The 25,577-nt window shown below is 37.5% G+C and overlaps 1 protein-coding gene across 4 annotated transcripts in view; it reads left to right on the forward strand.

Moving 5' to 3' along the window:
• The window catches only part of LOC119651744 (mitogen-activated protein kinase ERK-A), a 28,889-nt gene that overhangs the window by 752 nt on the left and 2,560 nt on the right, over positions 1–25,577 (forward strand). Inside the window, exons 1-7 of one of the 4 annotated variants that reach the window (XM_038055485.1) lie at positions 106–124; positions 15,768–15,894; positions 19,136–19,246; positions 19,312–19,446; positions 19,526–19,642; positions 19,800–19,967; positions 20,057–20,245. In XM_038055485.1, coding sequence (XP_037911413.1) covers positions 19,181–19,246; positions 19,312–19,446; positions 19,526–19,642; positions 19,800–19,967; positions 20,057–20,245 — 675 coding nt within the window. In that variant the 5' untranslated portion in view covers positions 106–124; positions 15,768–15,894; positions 19,136–19,180. Of the gene's footprint in view, positions 1–105; positions 125–2,683; positions 3,619–15,660; positions 15,680–15,767; positions 15,895–19,135; positions 19,247–19,311; positions 19,447–19,525; positions 19,643–19,799; positions 19,968–20,056; positions 20,246–25,577 lie in introns of those variants that run through there. The other 3 variants (XM_038055478.1, XM_038055500.1, XM_038055492.1) reach the window with 3 other exon arrangements.

The raw sequence follows: 25,577 nt of genomic DNA on the forward strand, positions 1-25,577 counted from the left end.
ACTTATGTTTTGTTGTTACTTTTTTTGTAGAGAGGTTTAGTAAAAATATATTGTTATATACTTATCTTGAAAGCTCTTAAGCAGACTTATCTCATCGCAGAATGGACTTATTTAAAAGATGCATGTAAGTTTTGAAAAAAAAACAATGATAATTTAGTATGTTTAGAACATGAATAATTCTTATGACCGATTATGCATTTCCGCCCTGAATTTTGCAATTATAACGTAAACGTATATATAGTGTCTCTCAATAATGGGTTTGCTTTACATTTTCAACCATGTTTGCAAAACTCGATCCTTTTAGTAATATGTTGAAGCAAATTGAATAATTGTAAATAGCCTGACGCAATATTAATTCCTTCCGAAATTGATTGTGAGCCACAATACCGTTAGTTATACCGTAGAATTATGCATTCTGCGGCTGGTGATTTGAATACCGGTCGCGTGGGTTTTGGATGCAAACGATCCACAAAAGCTGTTGATTAACCCAACAACCAAAGCATAGAGCACAAGGCGAAGAATGGAACATTATTTGCTATGAAGGAGATAGGGATGGAGGAATAGATGACAAGGATCTGAATGCATTTGAAGCTAGGAAAAGCTTATCAGATAACCTTCAGAAATCGAGAACGTAGAAACTAAGGGATTATATGGCATGCCTTCTGAACTGATGCATTCAAATAGCACCACTGAATAATTTCATATGCAAAGACCTAATACTTAAGAGCACCTGTTCACTTCTCAAGTTTTCCACCGGTTGCGTCTACTACAATAAAAAACAGAGGACCTGTCGATCTACAGCGTTGTCCATAACGTAAACTGCTAGGAGAGCACCAACATCACTAGAGGTGGGTGTGTTTGCGAATCTCTGCCATTTGATTTAATACAATGGTATGCATTTCTTATGTTATCACTCCGAAGTGACAAATACATTCGCATAGAAGTTCAAAAACCAATAATTCGGAAAATGTATATCGAAACCTACAAAACATGAACCGCAGTTCTGCTGGCTTCAGCTATAGTTGTAAGTTGACAAGGAAGCACCAGCAAACAAACTGTAATTGTAGTTGGCCTACGATGGGATACACAAAAAGTATTTCATAAAGCAAGGAACAAAAAAATGAGCGCTCATCCAGTACAATAAAGATGATTTCGTGAGAAAATGGAGGCAATAGTAGACCCCACCTAAAATTTCGATCAACCCCATTAGGATGTTGTAGAAACCCAACGATTCATACACAGGAACTAGGATGCAAACTTGAGAAATCCGTCTTGCCACTTCTCAGGTGCTGAAGTAAAAACAGGTGGGATGAACTGATGCTGTTATACAGGTCAACAAGGATGATATGATTGTAAATTTGAAGTGTAGGACTCTTTTGGATCCTACAAATCACCTGCCCCTGCGCTCCTACAGCAGGGAAATCTACTCGTGAAACAACAACTAGAAACATATATAGGGTTAGATAATCTTAATAGATACAAAAATGATGATACCTCTTTTGAGTCTATGAGACTATATGTTAATTTGTGCCGTCACAATTATATGGTGAAACCATGCACCCGGTTATTCTCCAAGTAGTGCATAAGAAAGTCCTATCGCAACTACTGACTGAGATCTTACCATAAACCTCGACAAGTGCAGGGCAGAAGGCGAAAGTACAGCGAATTCTAGCTACCATCTCTTTTTGGAGAACGGTTTTAACTATCAAATAAAGCGCAATATGTAGGACTGATACTGGATGTACTCGTAAAATTCAATTGTAACAAGCATCACGAGCATGTAACAAACAAAGAATAGCAGACACTGTTTACCAAAATAATGGTGTGGAGTGGCGGTAAGACTTTTATTTATCTATGAATATTTAATGTGGTGACCAAAGGTAGGGCAGGGGAAAACTACAGAGCGCATCTCGGCTCCCTTGCCTTTGGACACTTAAAGCACACTGGATGGATCAACCCGTGGTAAAACCCAGAGAGCTTTAGTAAACTCACCAAAGGTAGGACCAAAGAAAGCTACAAACAACCTATCTCGGCTACGAAGATTCGCCTGCCTGTGTATTACGGCTACCATGACTAATACATCCATTCTTACCCTAGAGGTATTATTCTCGCTACATCGGAGATCTTGGGACTGAATAAAACCCAAATGAAGACCCTGATAAGTCTAACAAACGATCACTATGCTGTACGGAAACTTTTTTATATGACGGGCAACTGTACTGGAGATACAACTTGCAGACTTCGCAATCTTACATCATATTTCATTGTCCTGCAATTGCGATGTGGGAGCAAACTACCTGGGGAATAACAAACTTTGTAAAAGGCTTAACCAAAAGCACCTAGTGGAATATCTATCGCATTTAACCAATGTAACGGCACTATTCGCTCGAACAAACTTTGGTAACACAAACAATTACACAATAGGTTGATTATGGGCACCTACAATTACACAGCAACGTCCTTTTCTTCGCAAAAGGACTTTTCCAATAAAAATTCGTGTGGCATCAAGAGAGACTCGCAGAGTGTACTTCCATTCGACACCCTTCACGTTCCTGTGTACTACTCACGTTCCACTATCATTTCAAACGCTTCACTCTAGTCCGTTTCGCCATCTTGTCACATTTCCTATTCCAAGTAGATTCCATTTGTTCTTGCGTTTCGGTGTATCAATTTCCCACCGTTCTTAGTGCCAATCTCATTCATTTCACGGTTTCACATTCGCGAAGTTTGACATAGTGCAATGTAGTGATAATTCGAGCTTGGATTCGAGATTGCGAGTTGGACAATTCAATTGATGGTTTTATTCGCTGCAGGCGTGCTTCTGTGAATCTCCCCTGCGTGATTTGTGGTGGAAATGGTCGTGAGCGGGCGGTTTTGTTGAATTTTTCCGTAGCTCGTGCATTGTTCGGAGTGTGCAAGTGAGTGTACTGTCCGATGCTGATCCGCCCATTTCGTGTGAAAAGACAAGTTGTCAAGGCTCGTATTTGTCGCATTTTTTGACAGAGTTTCGGTGGTCGCACGGTGTCCGTCACGACGTCGAGTTTATCTCCTGGCCGAAGTGTGATAAAATGCTTCCACAGCGGTGAGAAGTCGACCTACGATAATTTGCAATATTGACAGTTGCGAGCGGGCGGCCAGAATCGAGTGTTGTAGATCGTGTTGGGCAAACGAGAAAAGACGGAAGCAAAGTTTTTACTACTGATTTTATCGTGGACGGTGAAGTACCTTCGCCGTTCGGACAACTATCAACTCAGGCGATTTGCTGGCGTATTCGATTGTGATCGTTCCTTTTCCTGTGTGTCGTGAGAAATAAACGTAACCATTGCATCCTTGATCGTTGAATGACATTCGAGTCAGAGTTTCGTTTTTGGATTTGAACCAATTTCCCGGTGTTCAATTTGCCGAGGAATTAGTAAGCGAATTTCTCAGAAGGAATTGAAAGGCGAGAGTAGAGGCGCGCTTTTGACACACGATGGCCGAGCAAGCTGGTGGCAACAATAATGGGATAGCCCCAAACACAAATCCGAACGCCGAAATCATACGCGGACAATTATTCGAAGTTGGTCCACGATACGTAAATCTATCATATATCGGCGAAGGCGCATACGGAATGGTCGTGTAAGTACTTGAATGCCTGAAAATTTGTGTTTTTCATCGTTGATTATTCATAGAGCCATAAAAGCGCTGCGGCTAAATTATCGCAGTATCTTAGATATCGCTCGTTAGTGCGGAGCGCGCCTTTTCTTTATCTTCACACCTTATCGATTGTCATACTCGCACAGCACATCGCCGCATTTAATTACTGGGTATGACTGTCTAGCACGATAACTGTCGCCTCACAATCACGGAACCCTGTCGCGAGTTTGGATTCTCGGCAGTTTGGAGGTGAATATTCAATCGGGTGTCAGACAAATTGGTTAGGCAGCATGGCTGTGTATCACTGGGGACACATTCATGACCAAAACAGAAAAATGTTTTCGCAAATTCATTTTTGATGCTCATGATGTCATTAGGTCTCTTATTTACATTTCGGAAGAAGCAGTGGCTGTTGGGGTGTCTCTGGTCTTCGCAGATGGAATTGACTCATTCCATACTTAATCGCCTATCATCAGGTTCATTAACATCAATTTGTCCGGAGACAATTAGATTGAGTCACAAATTTCGAATTCTCTAGGTAAGCGTTGGGTAGAGAAGGAACTATTTTAATTGTGTAATGAAATTTGCTTGAAAGCGTGGTCCAAGATTCAGTCCGGATAATCTAATCGGTCGAGTTTAAAAACTAAAGCGAGTTGTCAGCTCAAATTTGCAATGAAATGGCAGTTGCGCCAAGTTAGAGGATCCGAATAGTGTATTATTTGTAGGATTGATTATGGTTGCTTGCTTGAAAGGCAACTTTAATACGATGTGTTTCCAACATGAATTTCGGTATTTTTCAGACTTGTTTTTCTTTACAGTCTAAGAAATACGGCTTCGGTAACTAAAAGTAAGATACCGTCGCAATTGTTCCTGATCAGACGGGTAGCGCATGTAACAATACCGGCCCTACTAATATTTGGCATTGTGCGCGATAGTGTGGCAGTTTCTGCCTTTTCATATTATGGAGGGTTTGAACGAAATCAGACATATTCCTACTTTGATTTTGTGAATTTTGTACCCCCTTCTGCTGATAAGCACTGCCTCTGTCTTGTGAGGCGCTGGTTTCAATCCATTTCTTGACATTTTGAACATATCATAATTTTCCTTTGCGTGCTTGCCGTTTTAGGAAGTTGCAGGTGCAATTCACTGTTGCATTATAAAGTCCAATTGTGGATATGCAGTGCCCCCCTCTCATTTGTGCCGCAGTATATGAAGCTCTTTACCAGAGAGAAATTCTGCACGATTATCAGTAGATAAGGCAATGGGTTCAACAACAATCGAAATTGAAGATTTTTTTTTACAAGAAGGGTACCGATTGCACTATATTGTCTGGTATTGGTACTCCGTCAGATCCCGTCGATGGCGTTTTTGATTAAGTCCAAGAAAGTACTGATTGCGTTGACGATAGATTGTGCCATTCGAACCTGCAATAATATGGTTACCAAAGATAGGGGGTTTCTACTGCTTCGGATATACTTACTTCAAACCAGCATTGAATATATTGCTTTTTTTCGATCACAACTTTCACTGCATTATTGAGGACTAAATCGAAAGCGGGTGCTTTATTTCTGATTCTGTATCCATAGAACCTCCCTCACTAGGGACACACCCTACTGTTTCTTCCAAATCATTCCCGATTCATTTTGTATGTCAAATGTTCGCTGTTCTGCAATGCATATAAGCTGGAGAAATAAATGCCCCTTCTTTGTTCTCCATATTCTAGTCACAGCAGCCCCTAAATCTCTTAATTGGGAACCGTTCTTATTTTCGCTTTCATATTTGGTAGGAATATCCTTTTTTTGAAATTAGGATAGCATGCTTTGTTTCTATAGCGACAATATCTACGGTAGAAAAAGAAGACGTGGCGGACCCGCCTCAGATGGAGTGATGACGTATGCCAGGACGCCACATCGCTGTTAGAGATACCGAATTGGTGTATCTTAGCGTAAAACCGGAATATTTGGAGTTTCTTATTAAGAAAGGTCTAGACCGGACACCAGTTGTTGCGCCATTGATGGTGATGATAAAGCTGCAACTTATTTTATATTTTGATGTATACTACAATTACCATTTATTAAATTCTGAAATATTCTAATATGCGGAGCGCAGAGGTTTGGTTTTTTCACCGGAATATCCCCGGCTCTCTAATTGCCGAATCTAGTACTATTTTTCTTTGAAGCCATAGCCAACCGCCTCTTTGCAGTGCGTTCACACAGGTCTTGCGCCCCTCTTTTTGGCTGTGCTTTATTGTGAGAAGAAAAACTTAAGCTCGACCAGAGAGACTCTTTTAAGTGTGCCTTCGACGCTGAAGCTAAAATAGTGTGGGCCTCGCTCGTGGAACTACAAGCGGCCCTCGTAAAGTGACTGTAACGGCCTCCGGGTGACATCCGTCCTAATTAGACGTGCGTGCAGCTTCAGCTTCCGCACTGCGTCTTTGAGCAGACGCAACAAGTCGGTGGTGTTAAGGCTCGAAGTTCGAGTACAGAGTTGCTGAAAAGTCTCTCTTTACTAGGCGTTGACCTTAACAACACATGACAAAGCGTCGGCAACTACATTATCCTTTCCAGACACATGTTGAAGTGATTTTATCACAGGTAGCAAAGTTGGGTACGATTTGTCGGCCTAGTGTTTCAAATCAAAGGTGAGTGGCTTATGGTTCGTAAATATTTGAATACCCTGCCTTCAATAAATTTACAATCGTAGGTGCTATAGTTCTGTTGAGCGTGGTTTAACTGCCTGGAAAGTAAGCTCAACAGCTGCCAGATTTGGTCCACCTTTTAGCGAAGGGCCGTACCTAGGGTAATGTCTGAAACATCGACGGATACGCCCCGGGATGCATCTTGCTAAGCGAAAATCAGAAGTGTAACATGCAAAATCTGCTGCTTGGAACCCTCGGGACCATGCAATCGGGATGGCCGATGGTCTTTGGCCTAGGCATTTCGCCGGCGACGACGTTTCCTCTAAGTCTAGTTTTTTGAAAGTGTAGGGCCTGATACATTTCTAGGTCAATTCCGCAAATTGCCTTTTTCCAGAGCGTTCACAATTACGTGCGTTTATGACGGAAATTGCTGGCTGCACCACACTAGCTTTCTACTTTTGTTTGTCTGCTTTTCATTCTTCGTCTTTTCTTGTTCTGGTCCTCTGAACTACTTAGTTTCACTAAGAAGGCCAGTAAAACTGGATTTAACAGTGTTGTGCTCTTTCTACCCATAGGGTTCTTTTATTTTTCAAGTTTAGCAGTTTTTTTTCGTCTTTTCCACCATTTATTTTCGGCTTGTTTTGATCAGCCAGTAGAGATTAGGAAATTGCTACCTATGCTGTCGCGAATGCATGTGTATTGATTTATGCCTTAATAAATGAATGCTACCTGAATGAATGGGTTACGATAAAGGGAAATAAGGGGTTAAAAAATACAAATTGAAATACACACGATTTATTCTCAACTAAGCAATGGGAGAATCTGAAGAAAATTTGATGGCGCCCTTATATAACATCCAAAGTCTTTAAACTAAATAAAAACTTAAAATAAATAAATGAACTTGCCGAAATTTACTGGAAAAACTTCGTACTTTTATCCAAAGAGTACAAAATTATAGCAACATAAAACGCGGAATGGAGAAGTTTGATGTAAATCTTTATTATTATTAACGTAGTTATAAAGGATTGAAAGGGGTCATACCGTGTGTCGGATCCGCGAAATCGATTTTTTTGGCTTCAATTGTATCTAATGTATAATATATGGGCAAAGTGTTTTTTTGGTATTTGGAGTCGTTCGGAAATTATAGTGTTAAACACGTAATATGTCACATGCTAGATTTATGTCGATCGCCGTAATAAAGTGCGTATTTATCGATACGAATGGCTTCACTAAAAGGACAACAATTGAAGCCAAGGCTGTACATATGTTTCTTCAAGAAATCTAAGGTTTATGGACTAGTTATAGCAGATTAATGGTCAGTTAAGGTTTTATGGCTAAAAATCATATTCTACTTGTTAAATGCGTTTTTCTCGAAACTGCATATTGAAAATCTGCCGCCACCATAGCTCAAAATCTATCCAACGAAATTCTTTGAAATTTTTACGACTTATTCAGAACATATTTCTACGGTCCGCAAACTAGGATAATTGCGATTAAAGAAGCCTTGAAAAAACACCAAAATTCCTAAAAATAAGTTTAACAAGGCACCAAAAATGTAGCTTTCAATATTTTTCAATAATCCTAGTTTGCGGACTGTAGTTGAGTCCGCACGTAAAAATGTCACTTACTTTTTTCTTTAAGATAACCACAACGCCCTCTAGCGTGGCATCAGAAAAACTCCTTTTTTGGAGATGGGTGTATAAATTGCTCTGTATTTCAATAATGAACTATGCTATCGGGATGGAAAAATTATTACGTATGCTCAAGATGTTAATAAATATATAGTGAAAAATCCGTATTTGTATTTTTATCCAGCTTCACAAAAAATTTATAAAAAAGGCGAAAAAAAACGGCCTTCGCACGCAACCCCCTTAAGTTATAATTTTCTTATGAAATTATTAAATTATCAAATTACTAGTATAAATGTCGAAGCGAGAAAAAAATCTACATTATATTTGAATAGCGCTAGCCTTGAAAAGTTCCTTGTAAAATTTGGTGTCCGGATAGCTGAGTGGTTAGAGCGCAAGGCTGTCGTACGGAAGGTCGCGGTTCAAATCTCACTGGTGGCAGTGGGATTTGTATCGTGATTTGACGTCGGATACCAGTCGACTCAGGTGTGAATGAGTACCTGAGTCAAATCAGGGTAATAATCTCGGGCGAGCGCAGTGCTCGCCTCCTACAGTCTACTGTAGTGTACCGTTACGGTCTTGAATGAAGTGCTCTAACACACTTCAAGGCCCTGATCCAACATGGATTGTTGCGCCAACGATTATTATTATTATTGTAAAATTTGCCAACAATTATTAATTAATAATAATTTTAAAATTACACTCGTTTATGTCGCGTCACTTTCGTTAAGCCTGCCATCAACGTTTAGTTTGGCCTGTCAGTTACGCCTAAAAAATCTTCATTTCATCGTAACGTGGATGGGATGCAGTTGGCCTGTCAGTTTTGACTGTTCAGGCGGTCAGTGATCGACCAGACATGTTTGTTTAAGTTGTGAGCGAGGATTTCATGTTTGTTCTGGATGTGAGAGATATGGGCATCTTTATCGCTAATAGACATTTTTGGATAGTGCTTTCAGTTCAATTGGTGGCCGCTCGCATTGCGAGTTCTTCTGACGTAACTGGCAGGCCGAACTGAACGTAGGTGGCGGGCTTTTATATGAAAAACATGGAGAACAAGGAGTTTCGTGTGTAAATTCAACATGGCCTTTAAAAAATTCGCGCGACGGTATGTGAACGAGGACGAGGTGATCCAATAAAGTTCAGTAAACACTCTGACCCGTAGTTAGAACAAGGCGAAAGTCACCTAAAGCGACTGAAGGAAAAAAAAACTGGAAACGTTATTAAATCATTTTTTTTTATTAACTCGAAAAATAAAGAAAATATATTATTGGACAACCACTCCCCGCCCCCGCCCCGCTTCGGCAAAATTTACTTAATAATAACAATAAAAATAATCCATGGCATAATAATTCAATTTGGATTTAAGCTGGGAGAAGTATTAGAGCACCCTAGGATGTAGCGCAACCAGCATTACGCTCCCTTAAGACTATTGCGTTTGAAAGTAACAATAGTCTATGCTTATTTGTATTTTACCGTGACTACCCTAGAATGGGTTACTTGTCATATAATGGGGTGGTCCTACTGTTGTCTTATTTGAATGAGCAATTAACTGATAACATCATTTATCTCGTCATTGAAATGTTTGGGATAAAAGACATGTTATTTCTTGATCCGAAATGGGGAATTCACAACCACAGCGCTCTACTTTTTCGATTCCTTCATTGATCAGGCTAAATGTTTTTACAATTCCCATACACTTGGGTAACAATTTTGTTCGATCCTTTTTAATATTTTTAATACTTTTCGATATTCTCAAGGCATTCATCAACATTTCTATTGTTTATTCTATATTGCTCCCTTAACAATTCCATATCGAACTTGGTAACGTTAAGCTTGTCACATATGTATGTACGCGACTTTCAACGATTTACTAATACTGCACCAATTAATATTCTGTTTCTAGATCTTTATCAACGTACAATAGTATGGCGTCAAAATTTGAGAATACCACGTTAAGGTTGTTTCATCATCATCATCATCATCAACGGCGCAACAACCGGTATCCGGTCTAGGCCTGCCTTAATAAGGAACTCCATACATCCCGGTTTTGCGCCGAGGTCCACCAATTCGATATCCCTAAAAGCTGTCTGGCGTCCTGGCCCACGCCATCGCTCCATCTTAGGCAGGGTCTGCCTCGTCTTCTTTTCCTACCATAGATATTGCCCTTATAGACTTTCCGGGTGGGATCATCTTCATCCATACGGATTAAGTGACCCGCCCACCGTAACCTATTGAGCCGGATTTTATCCACAACCGGACGGTCATGGTATCGCTCATAGATTTCGTCATTGTGTAGGCTACGGAATCGTCCATCCTCATGTAGGGGGCCAAAAATTCTTCGGAGGATTCTTCTTTCGAACGCGGCCAAGAGTTCGCAATTAAGGTTGTTTCGCGGGGGGAAAATATCAAAGTATAGTGGATAGAACCATATTTAAATTTCTAGCGCAGTAGAATTGTTGCGAATTTCTTATCTGTATTCCAAACAGGGTGAGAATGGATAAAAATTTGGTAACAATAGTCCTTTATATAGGGTGCGGCAGAAATATCTAGTGATTTATGAATTGGCGAGCGGAGAGAGAGAGAGAGATAAGGTGGTCTCAATTCGCTGCTCAATTAGTGAATAAAATGTTGCTATAGTTTTTTTTTTTTTTTTTCAAAATAAGGAACTGATAACATTTGCGAGCAGCAGTAAATTTAATCTTAACGCTTCGTCAGTTTATCTGTTTCTACTTTTAAATTGATAAACAGTTAACCAAAATATTATCTTGATGTAGGTTATCTCTGAAGATTACCAAACGTAATGCACAAACTCATAGAAATTCCATGGAAAAGTGGTCTCTCATACATCACTTCCGAGTGGTGGAACAACAATCATCAAAACTTAAAAAAGAAAAAATATTATGAGCAATATATACTTTATTATTCGACAGCGATCAATATTGGACGTGAAGCTTATTTTTCACTGACGTAACATGTGATGAAAACTTTCTTGCCGGACTAGTAATATATGCTAATGTTGATTTAGTTTACATATTTTAATGATTGGATATAAAATGAAATATCATTTATATGCTTGAGTATTCAACAAGGGAATGTATGTAAGTTAGTCTGCTAATGCAAAGATGAGTGACAATGGTAAGGGTTTGATTTCACCCTGTGAAATATTTAATTACAAAATGATTAACTTGGTGAAAAGGTCAAAGAATCCAATATGCACTTCACACTAACAACTCGTTAGTGATTGTTGTTGTGGATGAACAAAACCTTTAGAGTCAATATGATATCTTGGAAAATCAAATTGAAATCAGGGTTGAGTGTTTCAAAGCGCTTGAATTTCCAATAAATTCAAAGAAACTATCTACTCTATCGAAAACACTATTGAACAATACTTGTGCAATGAATAAACTAATTTTGATTGTCCCTCAAATACAGAAGCATTTTTATATGTTTTTCTGTTCTCATGCGCAATTTATTAGGAAACTGATGTACCTATTAGTATGAAATTTGATGGGGATGTTGAAACTATTAATCGCCACTCATGCAGTAGCCTGCTATGTAGCTATATGGGGTTCCAAGTGGGTGGTTCCGATTAGTACTTTATGAAACAGTAAATGGTCAAAAACTATTAAATACAGCATCCATATCTGGAACTTTCCAAATGAAAATTTAAAATAAAGAATGCTGACAAATCCCTCTTAAATCACTCTAAACGTTTACAATTTTGCAGCAGCACAAGCTATAATATGAGGTAATTATAATATTAATTTTCTATATGAATGAATAATTATTAATTTACGCCGACTTGGTAGAAACAGAAAATTCTGCTCCTCCACAGTTATATATTGACGCAAGGAGTTACGTAGAACATTCGCAGAAGATGAAGTTCAATACAGAGAGGTGCAAAGAAGCAAAAACCTAATAGTAGCTAACCGAAGAGTGACAAACATTTAGTTCAGTTTATAGAGTTAACATATGGTGGCATCTAAAGAATTATTACCAACGAACTTCATTCGAAAGTGATATCCGCGCGTCGCCTCAGAATATTAGAAGGTAATAGAAAGAAAAGCGGTGTACGGTGTAAATGGTGGAATGGACTGACTTTTGTCTTGGTTCATGATCATTGACGAGCCTTGGGTCTATTCAATTATGATTTGGAAAGTACCATCATCACTGTCCTTGAGAAAATTCTAAACTTGAACTATTTTGACAGGCACAGAAATCATCATAATTGATTTTACCAAGAAAGACTGCCAATATATCTGTCTGCTGCAGCGTAGAGCAGCTAAGAGAAAAGGCGTGGTAAATTGCAAGCGAGTGGAAAATTAACGCAGCCGAATTTGCGATGGCTGCCATTCCCTATAGGAAGCAATGTGGTCAGCTTTGCGCTCGGCCGAAATTATTAACCCTGATTTAAATCAGGTATGCATTCACAGCTGAGTCGACTGGTATCCGACGTCAAATCACGATACACGATAGCCTTGTGCTCTTACCACTGAGCTATCCGGACACCTTTCTTGGAATGCTCGAGCACTTTATTCGCTAGATCTGGTTTTCGCTGACTTCTATCAGTTTCCCCGTCTAAAGCAACAAAGGCAGAAGTTTCTGGACATTAGCTTTAAAGTGGCAACTAAGCATGTTTTTTCGACGTCAAGAAAATTATTTGTTTTCAAATGGAATCATTACAAATTTCGGTGCACTACTCTAGCAAAATGTTTGCACCGCTTCAATGGTCAGTGTTCCTATGACAGCTATAGTGTGTTCATTAGTTTTGACATCGACAAAGATTTTAGAGTGTTGCCAACATCTGAATACATCAGCATTTCTGATGATCAAAAAGTTTCCTCAATTAATTCAGATTATTCATCGATATCCTCCCCTTCAAAAAGTAATTCCTATCGACTACAATAAAAATATGCCGGCGCCGGATGCAATCCTCGAAATATTTGTTATACTTGGGGTTTGGTATGTCCATTGTAGCCATCTTCGATTTAATTCTTCCAAATTGTGGGGTGGGGGCAAATTGCTGCATGTAATCGTCTCAGAAAGCTTAAATATAATCATTGTTCACAGTCTAATTTTCTGGCAAAAATTCATGACTCACATCTCGATTGTCTTTTATGAAAACTGTGAGTATCGTTTTCTTTCTCCATTGTCGCACGGCATTCACTACAAATTGATCTCACGCATCTGAGTATTTCTGATTTACTCCATGCATAATATAATATATTGGCTGTTTCAAAACTATCGGACAGTTTGTTTGTAGTGAAGCACTATAGAGAAGATTTTGTATCGAAAAATTAAAAATCAGCTTAAAACAATAAAACACATTTAAATTAATTTCAGAATGAACAGTTTGGCTAATATATTCTGGTTTGTGTTTGCTGGTATTTGACATTCAGAAATTGGAAAGAAGTTCTGAAAAACGATAAATTCATTCTTTGAAGCAGCACTTACCTGTAATTCACACCATCATCACATTCCTTAATTCTCTCACCCCACTCCAAAGACTATAAGCGAATTTGGCTAGAGATCTTTTCCGGCGATCGAAAAACGTCTAGGGCATCAAATTCACACAAAATGCAACATTTATTTAAGGAACGAACTATTTAAGTGCATTTCCGCAGCGAGGTACACTTTAATTAACAAGCGCAACTAGCGTTAAAACCGCGGATAAAAAATTTTAATTCCGAAATTGAAGTTGTTCTTTTCGAGACTCCATAACTTACATTGCATCCATTTCTGGCAATAACATGCATGCATGTTCATACATATTATCTCATCTTGTCCACTAAAACGTGATAAGCTCATGCGGAAAGTTGATCTGATGTTGTAATTACGTTTTTGACTTGCTAAAATGTCGATCATCTATAATATTAGGTTTAGAATCTATGAATATTCAAGCCATGTACTTCATTCCATATTGAAATGTATCAACTATGCACACCAATTGAATCGACTCGCATCTCGGTGAGTCGGTTGTGCAGCCTGTTCATTGTGCTGATGTGCTGTGGCATCAATTGAGGCGGTTCGATGCCGTTTACTCTTCTGAGTCGATTCGCCTTTTTTTGTGTTGGGTCAACTCACTTACATCAATGGACTGAGTAGCACAATTGAGTCGACTCACTCATGAGTTGCTCATCTCTAACTGTACGCCAGGCGATTTTTCAAGCAGTTCTAAGCAAAAAATATTAATTTTTCTCGATTTCTTAACCCTTTAGCTGCCAAAGGAATTTTAATTTGTTTAAAAAATCGCAGCCTTTACATTATTAAATTCATAATAACTCAAAAATTACTATGGCTAGAGCATTGAAATAAACGTTGGATTATAGCTAGGACTTAACTCGACACAAAAAAAATTAAATTCATTTTGAGGTCTAGATTTCGTAAAGATGCACCAGTGAGGTTTTTCGATTAGATAGTTTCAGAGAACATACACTTTTGATCTTCCCCGGTATTTCAGTTTCGAAAAGTACTAATTGATTCCTTTTATAAACACATATCCCCCTTGTCCCTATCTTTCGTATGTATGGAGGACTGCCCTTAAACCTTAAAAACACAACTTAAATCAGTCATCAGAAGGAGCATCACATAGTGGCAATTTTGAGAAATTTTGGATCAAGATGGTACTTATTTTGTTTGACATTGTCCCGGGATGTATATGGAATTTTCAATGTAATCACAGAATCTGCAGATAATATTATCAGATGTTCTAGTACTTTAGCTTATAGTGACCTGTGCGTATATCCAACGACAGCTTTGGATCATACCTCATTATGTGAACTATTCTGAACTGTTCCATTCCCGGTAAACTCGCCTAGTCTGATGCTCTCAGCTGATATTCATCTTTCTAAAGCTTCATGTCTGTGCATTCCCAATTTCACAAAAGGGTTTTGGTTCAACGTTTCTGCATCTACAATATTTTTGCTACCCCTGCCTCATTGCTTCCTACATCCTGTAGCAAGAGAAGTCCGACATTATTGTATATGCCGTATGTCAGTATCGGCTTTACTTGATTGGATTTGAGAGCCTTAATTGGACGCCTGTAGTTAATTTCCGGGTTGAAACACAGGTGTCTATGACATAAAATTTTCACTATCACACAACATATTTTTTACCCAAGAACTTCTGCATTTGCTCTCTCCTCTGCATCCTCTGTAAGGGATTCGTTTACATGTCAAGTTATCATTTATTGGTTTAGGTTTTAGGTTTTAACCATACCTTCCCAATATTTCCTATTGATTTTTGGCCTACTGTTTGCAATGTTTATAAGAAGTGAGGAGTTGTTAGGATAGTATCATTGAACTTTACGAATGATCTGCCAGTTTTGATTAGCATTCACTACTGAAGCAATTCTATGGAAAAAGACTGATTTAGTAACGGTCCAAAGCCAAATGAATAGCATTGTTGATGTTAAAGATGACTTTGTTATAGTAGTTGCTTGTTCAATAGTTGTAAACAAAACTCCTTTTTTCCATCAAACGAAAAATTCAAAACACTGAAAATTGGTGAAAGTATTAACTCCAATAGAATGAATCTGAGAAGAAGCAAAATACCCTGAATGTATACATAAAATATGTTAAGTGAGAAACTTATCTAGAAATGATTCGTCCAACAGCATATCACCGTAGTTTTATTATCACATAGACACTTCTACGCGTAAAATGATCAACAACACTCAAGTTTTCTTATCTGGAATTACCTTAGAAATGTTTTGAAACTTGCAAATACTTGAATGTTGACGTAATTCTATAGCGTGGATGACTGTATATATTTTCATGTATGTTATTAGATTATCGCAGATTGATTATTATATTTAATGATTTTTTTTTTCGAGTATAATATTTGAGAACTTTTCTTATTTACAGATCTGCTTTTGATACAGTGAAGAAAACGAAGGTGGCTATCAAAAAGATTTCTCCATTCGAACATCAGACATATTGTCAGAGGACACTGCGAGAAATTAAAATTTTAACACGCTTCAAACATGAAAACGTAAGTGGATGATGCTTTTTTCCAGAAACACAATCTTTGTTTCTAACATAGCCATGGTTATGAGTAAAGTAAATGTACAGCAACATTTTGTGAGTTTCTTCCTAGAGGTAATATTAATAGTTCTAGAGTACACTAAAAAAGGACCAAATACAATCACATAGGTGCATTGACCTTGGAAAACAAGAAGGAAACTTCAAACAAGATGCTATTCTCGTTTCCTAGCGAACATAACTAGTCAAGCCTATCTAGCGTTTATCGTGGTACTGACTAATTGTAAAAAATATGCCATATGCTGTCGCATATGCGATCAAGGAACAGTAATATAAAATTGTAAATATCGACTGGATGTAGATGCAGAAATATGTTTCTAGAAATTTTTCGCAAAAGAAAGTTTATTATCAAGCTATGCTTTATTGGACCAAAAGACACTCTTCATTGATATTGCTAGACACCTGATGATCGGTTGTTATATTTTTTCTTTTTTCCGTTCTGTCAGGTACGAGTACCCTAACAGCGAAACTACTTCCCCTTGTGATGTGCGATGTTTTTCATTTGGTATTGCTTGGTGAACATATAGGAATTTAATGCACACAAGCACCGTTTCTAACATACGTCGTCTACAGGAATGCCATCTGCTTTCTCAACGGCCTTGATCAAGTATAAGCTATAGCAAATAGGCACGGCAGATAAATACCAATAGAGCTGAAAATGGCAATCTGGCGCAGTCATCACGTTTTAAAATATTAGGTTGGGGAAAAGGAAATTCACTGTTTTGTTGCTAGATGGCGTGATGTATTCACTAATTGGGCTATACTTATACTTGGTGGGGAGCGGAAGTAATAAAAAACGTAATTTTTTTAGCACTGTTGTATTTGATGGGTTCAGTAGTAGTGGTAGTCAATAAAGAGGAAATTCACAATATTCTACAATTGTGTACAATTAGCTCACGACCTGACATAACATTGCCCTGGACCACTGGAAATTGATAAAAAAAACTTCGAGATTTGTTTTCATCTGCGAATCATCGGTCAAAAGGAATGAATTCATTTTTGAAGCAGATGGTAACTGGTGAAAAGAAAGGACTCACACAAAAAAATGTTAAGCGAAAGCGGGCATGGTTGATGGCCGGCGAAGCCTCCCAAACGGTGGTCAAATCAGGATTGACGGCAAGGAAGATTTTTTCAGTGTTTGGTGGGGTTATATGGGCGTTATTTAATATGATCTGCAGCCCGATGGCAATGGTTATTTAATATGATCTGCAGCCCGAATGAAGGTAGCAATGGACCAGAAGCGGCCACAATTAACCAGCAGAAAAACCATCGTATTCCATCAGCACAACACCGCCAGAAGCTCCAGATTAGTTGCGAAGTTCTTATGCATCCCCTTACCTTCTCCAGATTTGCCGTCAAGTGTTTCCTTGCCCATAGCAAACAGGTCTTTGTCAGAGTGTAATTATGCGGTGTTTCCAACGATTAATTATCTGAAATAATAAAAAACTTGTTTCTTTTTCGTTGGTGTGGATATTTATTCTTGCAAATACCGATATTTCGGGAACCATTTGTTCCCTTCATCAGTGGTTCTCGAAATATCGGAACCATTTGTTCCCTTCATCAGTGGTTCTCGAAATATCGGTATTTGCAAGAATAAATATCCACACCAACGAAAAAGAAAAAAGTTTTTTATTATTTCAGGTGTCTTTGTCAGTTGTTGCCGACAGGGAGGAAGCTATTGGTACGTAGCGCTACTGATATATCAACCCTGCTGTCGGAATTCATAATTTAAATCATATTTAGACTCCATAGCCAATTGTAAGAAGATGCTCCGATTTAACATATATTGCATTTGCTCTCGAAGAATATTTTTGAATTTAATGCCGTGCTGAAACTGCAGATCTCCCTCACTTCAATTAGATGAAGTTCCACTAGAAATTATCAAAGTTGAATTCAAAATGAAAATTTCGAACACCAGTCACAATTTTGTTTTTTAAGGTTTTATGGGGAACAAAACTTTATTAGAATCGAATGTCTGTCTGTCTCTTTGTCACACCCGATTTATTCGGACAAGGCTGCACCGATTGTCACGAAATTTGATGAGAACATGTGGTCTTGGAATACCTTTTCATAAAACAAGGTGCCCCACTTTGTGTTGAGTCTAAGGTGGGGGCTGCCCATACATGTGAAAGGGCTTAATTAGTACTTTTCGAAACAGATCTTATTTCTTATACTGAATGAAACATAGGGGAGTGAGGGCTCAAAATATGTGTCTGAAAAAGTGTAACAGGCCTCGTTCTCAGAACCTATTCAATTGAAAAATTTTGAAAATTTGAATAAAAATCCAACTGTTATTAGCAAAGTTATAGAATGTACAAATTGTGCATTTCACGTGAATTTATCGCAATCAAGGACGTGTATGACGTGATGACCATATATAGTGAACTCATATGAACGGCGGAGTTGGATATATCATGGAATATTTTTAACTTTTAATAATAATCGTTGGCACAACAATCCATGCTGGATCAGGGCCTTGAAGTGTGTTAGAGCACTTCATTCAAGACCGTAACGGTACACTAGGAGGCAATGTGGTCAGCATTGCGCTCGCCCGAGATTATTACTCTGATTTGACTCAAGTACTCATTCACAGCTGAGTCGACTGGTATCCGACGTCAAATCACGATACAAATTCCACTGCCACCAGTGAGATTTGAACCGCGACCTTCTGTACGACAGCCTTGCGCTCTAACCACTCAGCTATCCGGATACTTTTTAACATTTTTAACTTTTAGCTATGTACAAATGGAAAAAGGTGCATAGGAAATTTCTCACACAAGATGAATCTTTACACCCGAAGCGTTCAGCTCCCGGTATTCAACCAAGATGATTTTGTTGGTTGTTATTTCTTCAGTTCAGTTATTATTTTTTTGTCAAATAATAATAATGTTAATGAATAAAATATTCAGAGATTAATTTCATTGGGGTTATAATCAATTAAATTCAAATCTAATTGATATCAAATTCATTTATGTAATATCCAAAGCATTTACTCTATAATTATTCAAATCTAAAACTAATCTTCCTTTTTTTTCAAACCTTGAGTGACACAATCGATACCAAGTCTCTCTAAAAGAATTCGCATCAATTGCTCATTCCTTGATAGTGCAGAATGTTCCAATTCATTTGACCTGCTAGTGATGTGCTGTTAATCGATATTTAATTTTGAAAACTTTTGTTTCTACTTGCAGATAATAGATATAAGAGATATTCTACGGGTAGATAGTATAGAACAAATGAAAGATGTATATATTGTACAGTGTCTAATGGAGACTGACCTTTATAAATTATTAAAGACTCAGGTGAGTTAGAACCGACGTTGCTACACATCCTCATGCTAACTATGAACTATATTTTCCTATTGCAGAGGCTTAGTAACGATCACATATGTTATTTTCTTTACCAAATTCTACGTGGTTTAAAGTATATACATTCGGCTAATGTTTTACACAGAGATCTGAAACCAAGTAATTTACTTCTAAATACTACGTGTGACCTTAAGGTGAGTGGGATTGCTATGGCCAATGCTGGAGATCTAATTTGTTCATAGGAAAGTAATAAGAATTAATTTTACCATATAGATCTGTGATTTTGGTTTGGCCAGAGTAGCTGATCCAGAACATGATCATACTGGGTTTCTAACGGAATATGTTGCAACAAGGTGGTATCGAGCACCTGAAATCATGCTCAATTCGAAGGTAATTCATTTAAGAGTTTTGGAGTTTTGTATTATTTTTCTTACTGTCAAGACAAAGACAAGATTTTGTGAACACAGAAATTCAATTCAGTCTCTTCTACCTTAATTTTTCTTCAAAATGCAACATCTTTAAATAATTAATGATTTCCTCTCAATAGGGTTACACAAAATCAATTGATATATGGTCTGTTGGATGCATTTTAGCAGAAATGCTAAGTAATCGACCCATTTTTCCTGGTAAACATTATCTCGATCAACTGAATCATATTCTTGGTGTATTGGGCTCACCATCAAAGGAAGATCTCGAATGTATAATAAATGAAAAGGTGAGAATGGATCAATGGATTTCATCAAATCCATCGTCTCTTATTTCACTTTTATTTTATGTTATTATAATTGATGTTTTTTCTTGCAGGCACGCAATTATCTAGAGTCACTACCATTTAAGCCGAAAGTTCCATGGATAAAATTATTCCCAAATGCTGATCCAAGAGCATTGGATTTATTAGATAAGATGCTTACATTTAACCCGCACAATCGGATATCAGTTGAAGAGGCTCTTGCGCATCCATATCTTGAGCAATACTATGATCCCAATGATGAGGTAATGTACATTGAAAGTTGCAAAGAGTTGTAGATTTAATGATACAATCACAGTTTATAAGCTATCTTTCAAAGTTATTAGGGCAATAAATCAAACACCATTTTCAATTATGAAGTTATTGGCTAGACTATCGTTTACTAGGCATCTAAGCATCTACAATTGACGTAAATATACAGTATTCTGAAAAAAACATCTGAAATTCAGATAACTTCTCAATATACCTAATTCATTTATTTCATTTGTAAGCATAGAAACAAAAAAGAACAATTCAAGATACAATATTCATAGATTCATATTGCTTTGTTTATGGTGATCTGAAGAATATAACTCTCCAATAAAGTTGGTTAGTTCATGTTGCAATATTCCACTAGCCGTCGTTACATGCTCCAATCGGCTCGGAACTGTTTTGTATGCCTACTATTGTAATTCTTAGTTGATATTTTGGAAATTAATTGAAAAAATCCAAGCACTAAACTGTGGCAGTATAATTCATATGATTACTTTACTGGAAAGTTTAGTGCTAACCCTGTTCTTTTCTTCTGGGTAAATATTATGCCTTTTTAAACATAATGGTTAAGTACATTGAAGTTAGAGCCCTGGTGCATCAAGAAACCGTTTAAATGGATGATACACCGTCATCATGTTAATTGAGCCGTATTCCCGCATCCCCCTAACAAGCACTGCTCCCTTCCCCCCGGTTGGCTAGGCAGATAGGAAAAAATTATACGCTCAAAGTTTGCGGTTTCCAACCTGCAAATAAATTAAAAATATTTATGCACTGTACAACTTTATTTAAAAAATCTTTTGGTCTTCTTACATCACTCTGTCTCTAGAATACACATCTATATCTTTTTAAACTGATCGGTTTGTTACCAATGTAATTCATTAATTCATTGAAATGTATATGATATTGAATTATATTAAACTATTTGGATGTTTCCAGAACTATATAATATAATACTTAACGTATTTATGGTCTTACTTGCGATAGACTTTACTTTATATTCTCAATCATGAATGATATCTTCTAGATGTAACTACAAGCATAGCCTAATAATAGCTTTCTGAAGACATTCAAAGTGGAACGTTTCTTTCTTAAACAACATTAGGTTTTTTTTCTCTTACGGACGTTGAATAACCAAAAATTTAGCATTTTTTTAGAACAACTAAAATTACAACAAATGTTATGGTCGATAAGTCTCTTCGATTCCAGACAGCGCAGCAAAATTTTTTCTACAATGCATGCATGGATGATACGAAAAATGATGCAATTTTTTTAAGACCTTTAGTAAGCAAATTTTTAACAATTTCTCTTTGACTATTTTGATAGCATCAATGAGAGTAGAGTCTACTTTTGCGTCGTTTTTCAGCCCCAATACAATAATTTGTTGTTTTTCGGGTGGCACTTGCGAGAACATGCATTATAATCTATTGTGTTTCCTTCCAAGGTTCAAGACCCCGGAATCAAAGTTATTGAGGAAATATTGGGTGCGTGCATATTTTTTTTTTTCTTTAATAATATCGTTGGCGCAACAATCCAATTGGATCAGCGCTTTGAAGCGTAACGATACACTACAGGACTACGGTACCCTGTAAGAAGCAATATGGTCAGCATTGCTCTCGCCCGAGATTATTACTCAGATTTGACTCGGATACTTATTCACAGCTGAGCAGACTGATATCCGATTCAGTCACGATACAAATGCATCTACCACCAGTAAGATTTGAACCACGACCTTCTGCTACGACAGTCCAGTGCTCTACCCATTCAAGACACCTTTCTTTTTAAAGCAATGTAAAAACTTAAGAAACATATTTTCTGCTTTAAGTTAATGTATAGTTTTGTCCATATTACATTACGCGTCTATTACATATTGTCGGTCTGATAGGAACAAAATCTCCTTTTTAAAAAAGTTGACTGACGATTTCGACCAGGGCATAGGCAACTAATCAAACGCTGCGTCACCTTTGCCCTGGGAGCAGCGTAACCGAAAGCGGCTACAGGTGGGTAATCGCTCCATTTATATATAATCGCAAACACGACATAAGTGCGAATTATATTGATATTATTTTTGTTGAGCATGCAGGGAGTCCTGAATCCGCTTCACTTGATGATGGATCGGACCATTTGGGAAGCAACTAACTTCCTGTTTTGTGGTCCCCTCTTTTTGGGCTAAAAATCCAAGTTTTTTTTAAAAAAAAATCATGAAGTGGATGCGGACTACAACGAAAAACTCGTTTTTAAGATTTTGTGTAAAATAAATCCTTATTAAAATCGATTCAATGTCTGTCTGTCTGCAGCGCGCACTTTTCTCCAAAACGGCTACACTGATTCTGGGGGACATATGGGAACTATGAAATCCCACGCATACAGTGAGGGATATAAATGTATGTGGAGTTTAAAGGGGAGTCATGTGAAGTATCAAATGAAAGGCTTAAATTAGAACTTTCCGAAACTGATATTAATTTTGACGTAAATTCTAAAATGTGCGAGGAAAGGGTTAAAATGTGCACACTTAAAATGAAACAAGATTCATTTTCGGAAGCTACCCAACCAAAAAACTTTGTGTTAAAATCGGTTTACTGTCTGTCTGCCTGTCCGTCACACGCATTTTTCTCGGGAACGGTTATAGCGATTGACACTAAATTTGGTGGGAAGGTGACAACTGTGAACGCTTACGCTACACCCTTTTATGTCCCATACATCCAAAAGGAATGCGTAATTTTTTTTCACCAAATGTAGTCATGTGGGGTATCAAATGAAAAATCTCGGTTAGTACTTTCCGAAGCCGGTCTTAGTTTTGACATTTGTTGAAGAGGTGGGGAGTGCAGGGGGTGGAAAATGATCATTTATTAAACGGGCCCATTCTCAGAAACTACCCAACCGAAAAATCTATATGGTACCTAGGCTTCGAAATACTCCCCATATCGATATCCTTTCAAATAAAGTTAATAATAGTATAATATGTTACTATAATTTTTAGTAATTGGCTGCAAAACCCTCCTTAAGTTCATCCTAGCACCATACAATTTTCCAGTAATATAGACTGTAACATAGTGCGCTTTCCACCACCTGGTAGGATCATGCTCTATTACTAACAGAGTTATTATTATAACTTATTTGTCAAAGTTATCGCTTCTTTGAAAATTCAAGGCTATGAAAGTCAATATCACCCGAAAGTGTGCTACGTATTAATGGGGCAAATGCCCACTGAAATAGCTTTATATAAGCAATATACAGAACCTTTCATATCTGTTGCGTCCAGCTTCCGGTTCCGCGACTTGTTTGTATCTGTTGTGAGTGAACTTCTTCACATTTGCTAATAATGTTGAACTAATAGTGTGAATCGTATGAAGCTGACTATTATCAATACAGTGCTTTCCAAATCAAAAGATTTATGTAAATGGTTGTTTGGAAAATAGGGCACAATTGAATTTTTAACTATGTACACACGGAATTGTCATGAACTTATCGTTCGTCACATACACAAAACCTTTATACCTGCATCTAGATAGCAATTTTTCTCCGAGCGGGGGGAACTACAGGTATAATCTCATCATAAAATTAATCATTTTATGTTGGAATTCATATCATACTTCAACGACCCTACCAGCAATAAAGTTACTCATTTTAATAAAGTACGTCCTAAATGAAATAGGAAAAACGAAATTAAAGCCATTTGATAAATATCATCTGAGTGAAATTATGCGGTGTTTCCAACGATTAATTAATTGAAGTAATAAAAACTTCTCCTTATTAAAAATTCAAGTTTTTGTTAATAAAACATAGCCACTAAGTAATAAATCGAGAATTGTTCTAATCAGTTTCATTGTACGGCTGGCCATTAGCCTGCAATGGGATTATCGCATTTTGTCAGTGCCATTATTCCATGGAATAGAATCGACTATCCCAGACTGGGCGATGTGTAGAAGAGCCGAGCAAGAGTGCAAACTTCTCACAGGACAAGAGGGGGGGGCGCTCGAACACATTGCCAGAAGCCGTCAACGAATGAGCGCGGGCGTGGTTGACGCGCTATGCCCCACAAAAGGATTTTTGGTAACCATAGGCACTCAAGACGAGTCCAATGGAATGGAATGATGTAAAAGAAATAATTTATGTATTTATAAAAAGATTGAAGGATTAAAAGCTAAATAATTTAAAAAAATGTCTTTAGGTCATTCTCTATAATGAAAAAAAGCTGAGTGTGAACGAACCATCATTATTACTGAAGATCCGAAATTTGAAAGCAAATAATTTGGCTAATCGTAACTTTCACCTTTTTAAATAAGCTATTAATAATCAAAGTAATTTAACTGATTATTAAAATATTACAATTTTCGATTTATTCCTTAGGGGCTATGTTTTATTAATAAAAACTCGAATTTCTAATAGTGAGATTATAATTTCGAAATGACGTTAATATCTTTTTTTTTCTATTTTATTTAAGCCATACTTTATTAAAATGTTTAATTTAGTTGCTTTTACTTTGTTGTGAACTTGACTTCAATTGATATTTATGGCGCCCGGGGTTATTACACTGGTTTATCTCAGCTCCTCATGCCCAACTAAGTCCATTGATATCCGACATGCAGCCTATGATGCAAATAACACTGCCCCTAGTTGTTGTGATACAATCATCAAGGCGTGTGGGCATCAAAAGAAAATTCGCCTTTTTAAATAAGCGAATCGATCGCTAATTTAGAGATACCAAAAACTACACTTGCTTATGATTATACACTAGACATATGTACACTGCGAACTACATATAAATGATGGTTTACTTCTTGAAAAACGCAATGGAATATACCTGATAATTGAGTTGCAGATTTGGATATAGATGGGAACAAAATCCAATGAAACGGATTTTTACAAAACGCAAAGATGTGTCTGCTTGTCTAGAAGCACCTCTGTTGAACTTGTTAGCACTGATGAAGGGAACAAGTGGTTCCCGAAATATCGGTATTTGCAAGAATAAATATTCACACCAACGAATAAGAAACAACAAGTTTTTATTATTTCAAAGCACCTCTGTATTTTTTTCATTACACTCTTCTTTTCATGGCATACACTGTTATTCTTCGTAAGTAAGTTTCGCAATTTATGCCTCAGAAAGAGCAATAGACGCCAGGCGCTAGGCATATCGAATTGTTCGATTTCGGCGTACAATCGTGGTGTTTGTTGTTTCTTACTTGGACCTATGCGAGTCTAGATGTGCATCAGTTTGCCGTTGATCATGATGAAAGGTCTTCGTAGGAGGTTCCGTCGACCGTTTGCATATGCAGTATACGTATAATTCGTCTTTTGCAGCTTGTTAGATGTGCTACTCTTTTC

This window comes from Hermetia illucens, chromosome 1 (genome assembly GCF_905115235.1).
Source record: "Hermetia illucens chromosome 1, iHerIll2.2.curated.20191125, whole genome shotgun sequence".
NCBI classification, from domain to species: Eukaryota; Metazoa; Arthropoda; class Insecta; order Diptera; family Stratiomyidae; genus Hermetia; species Hermetia illucens.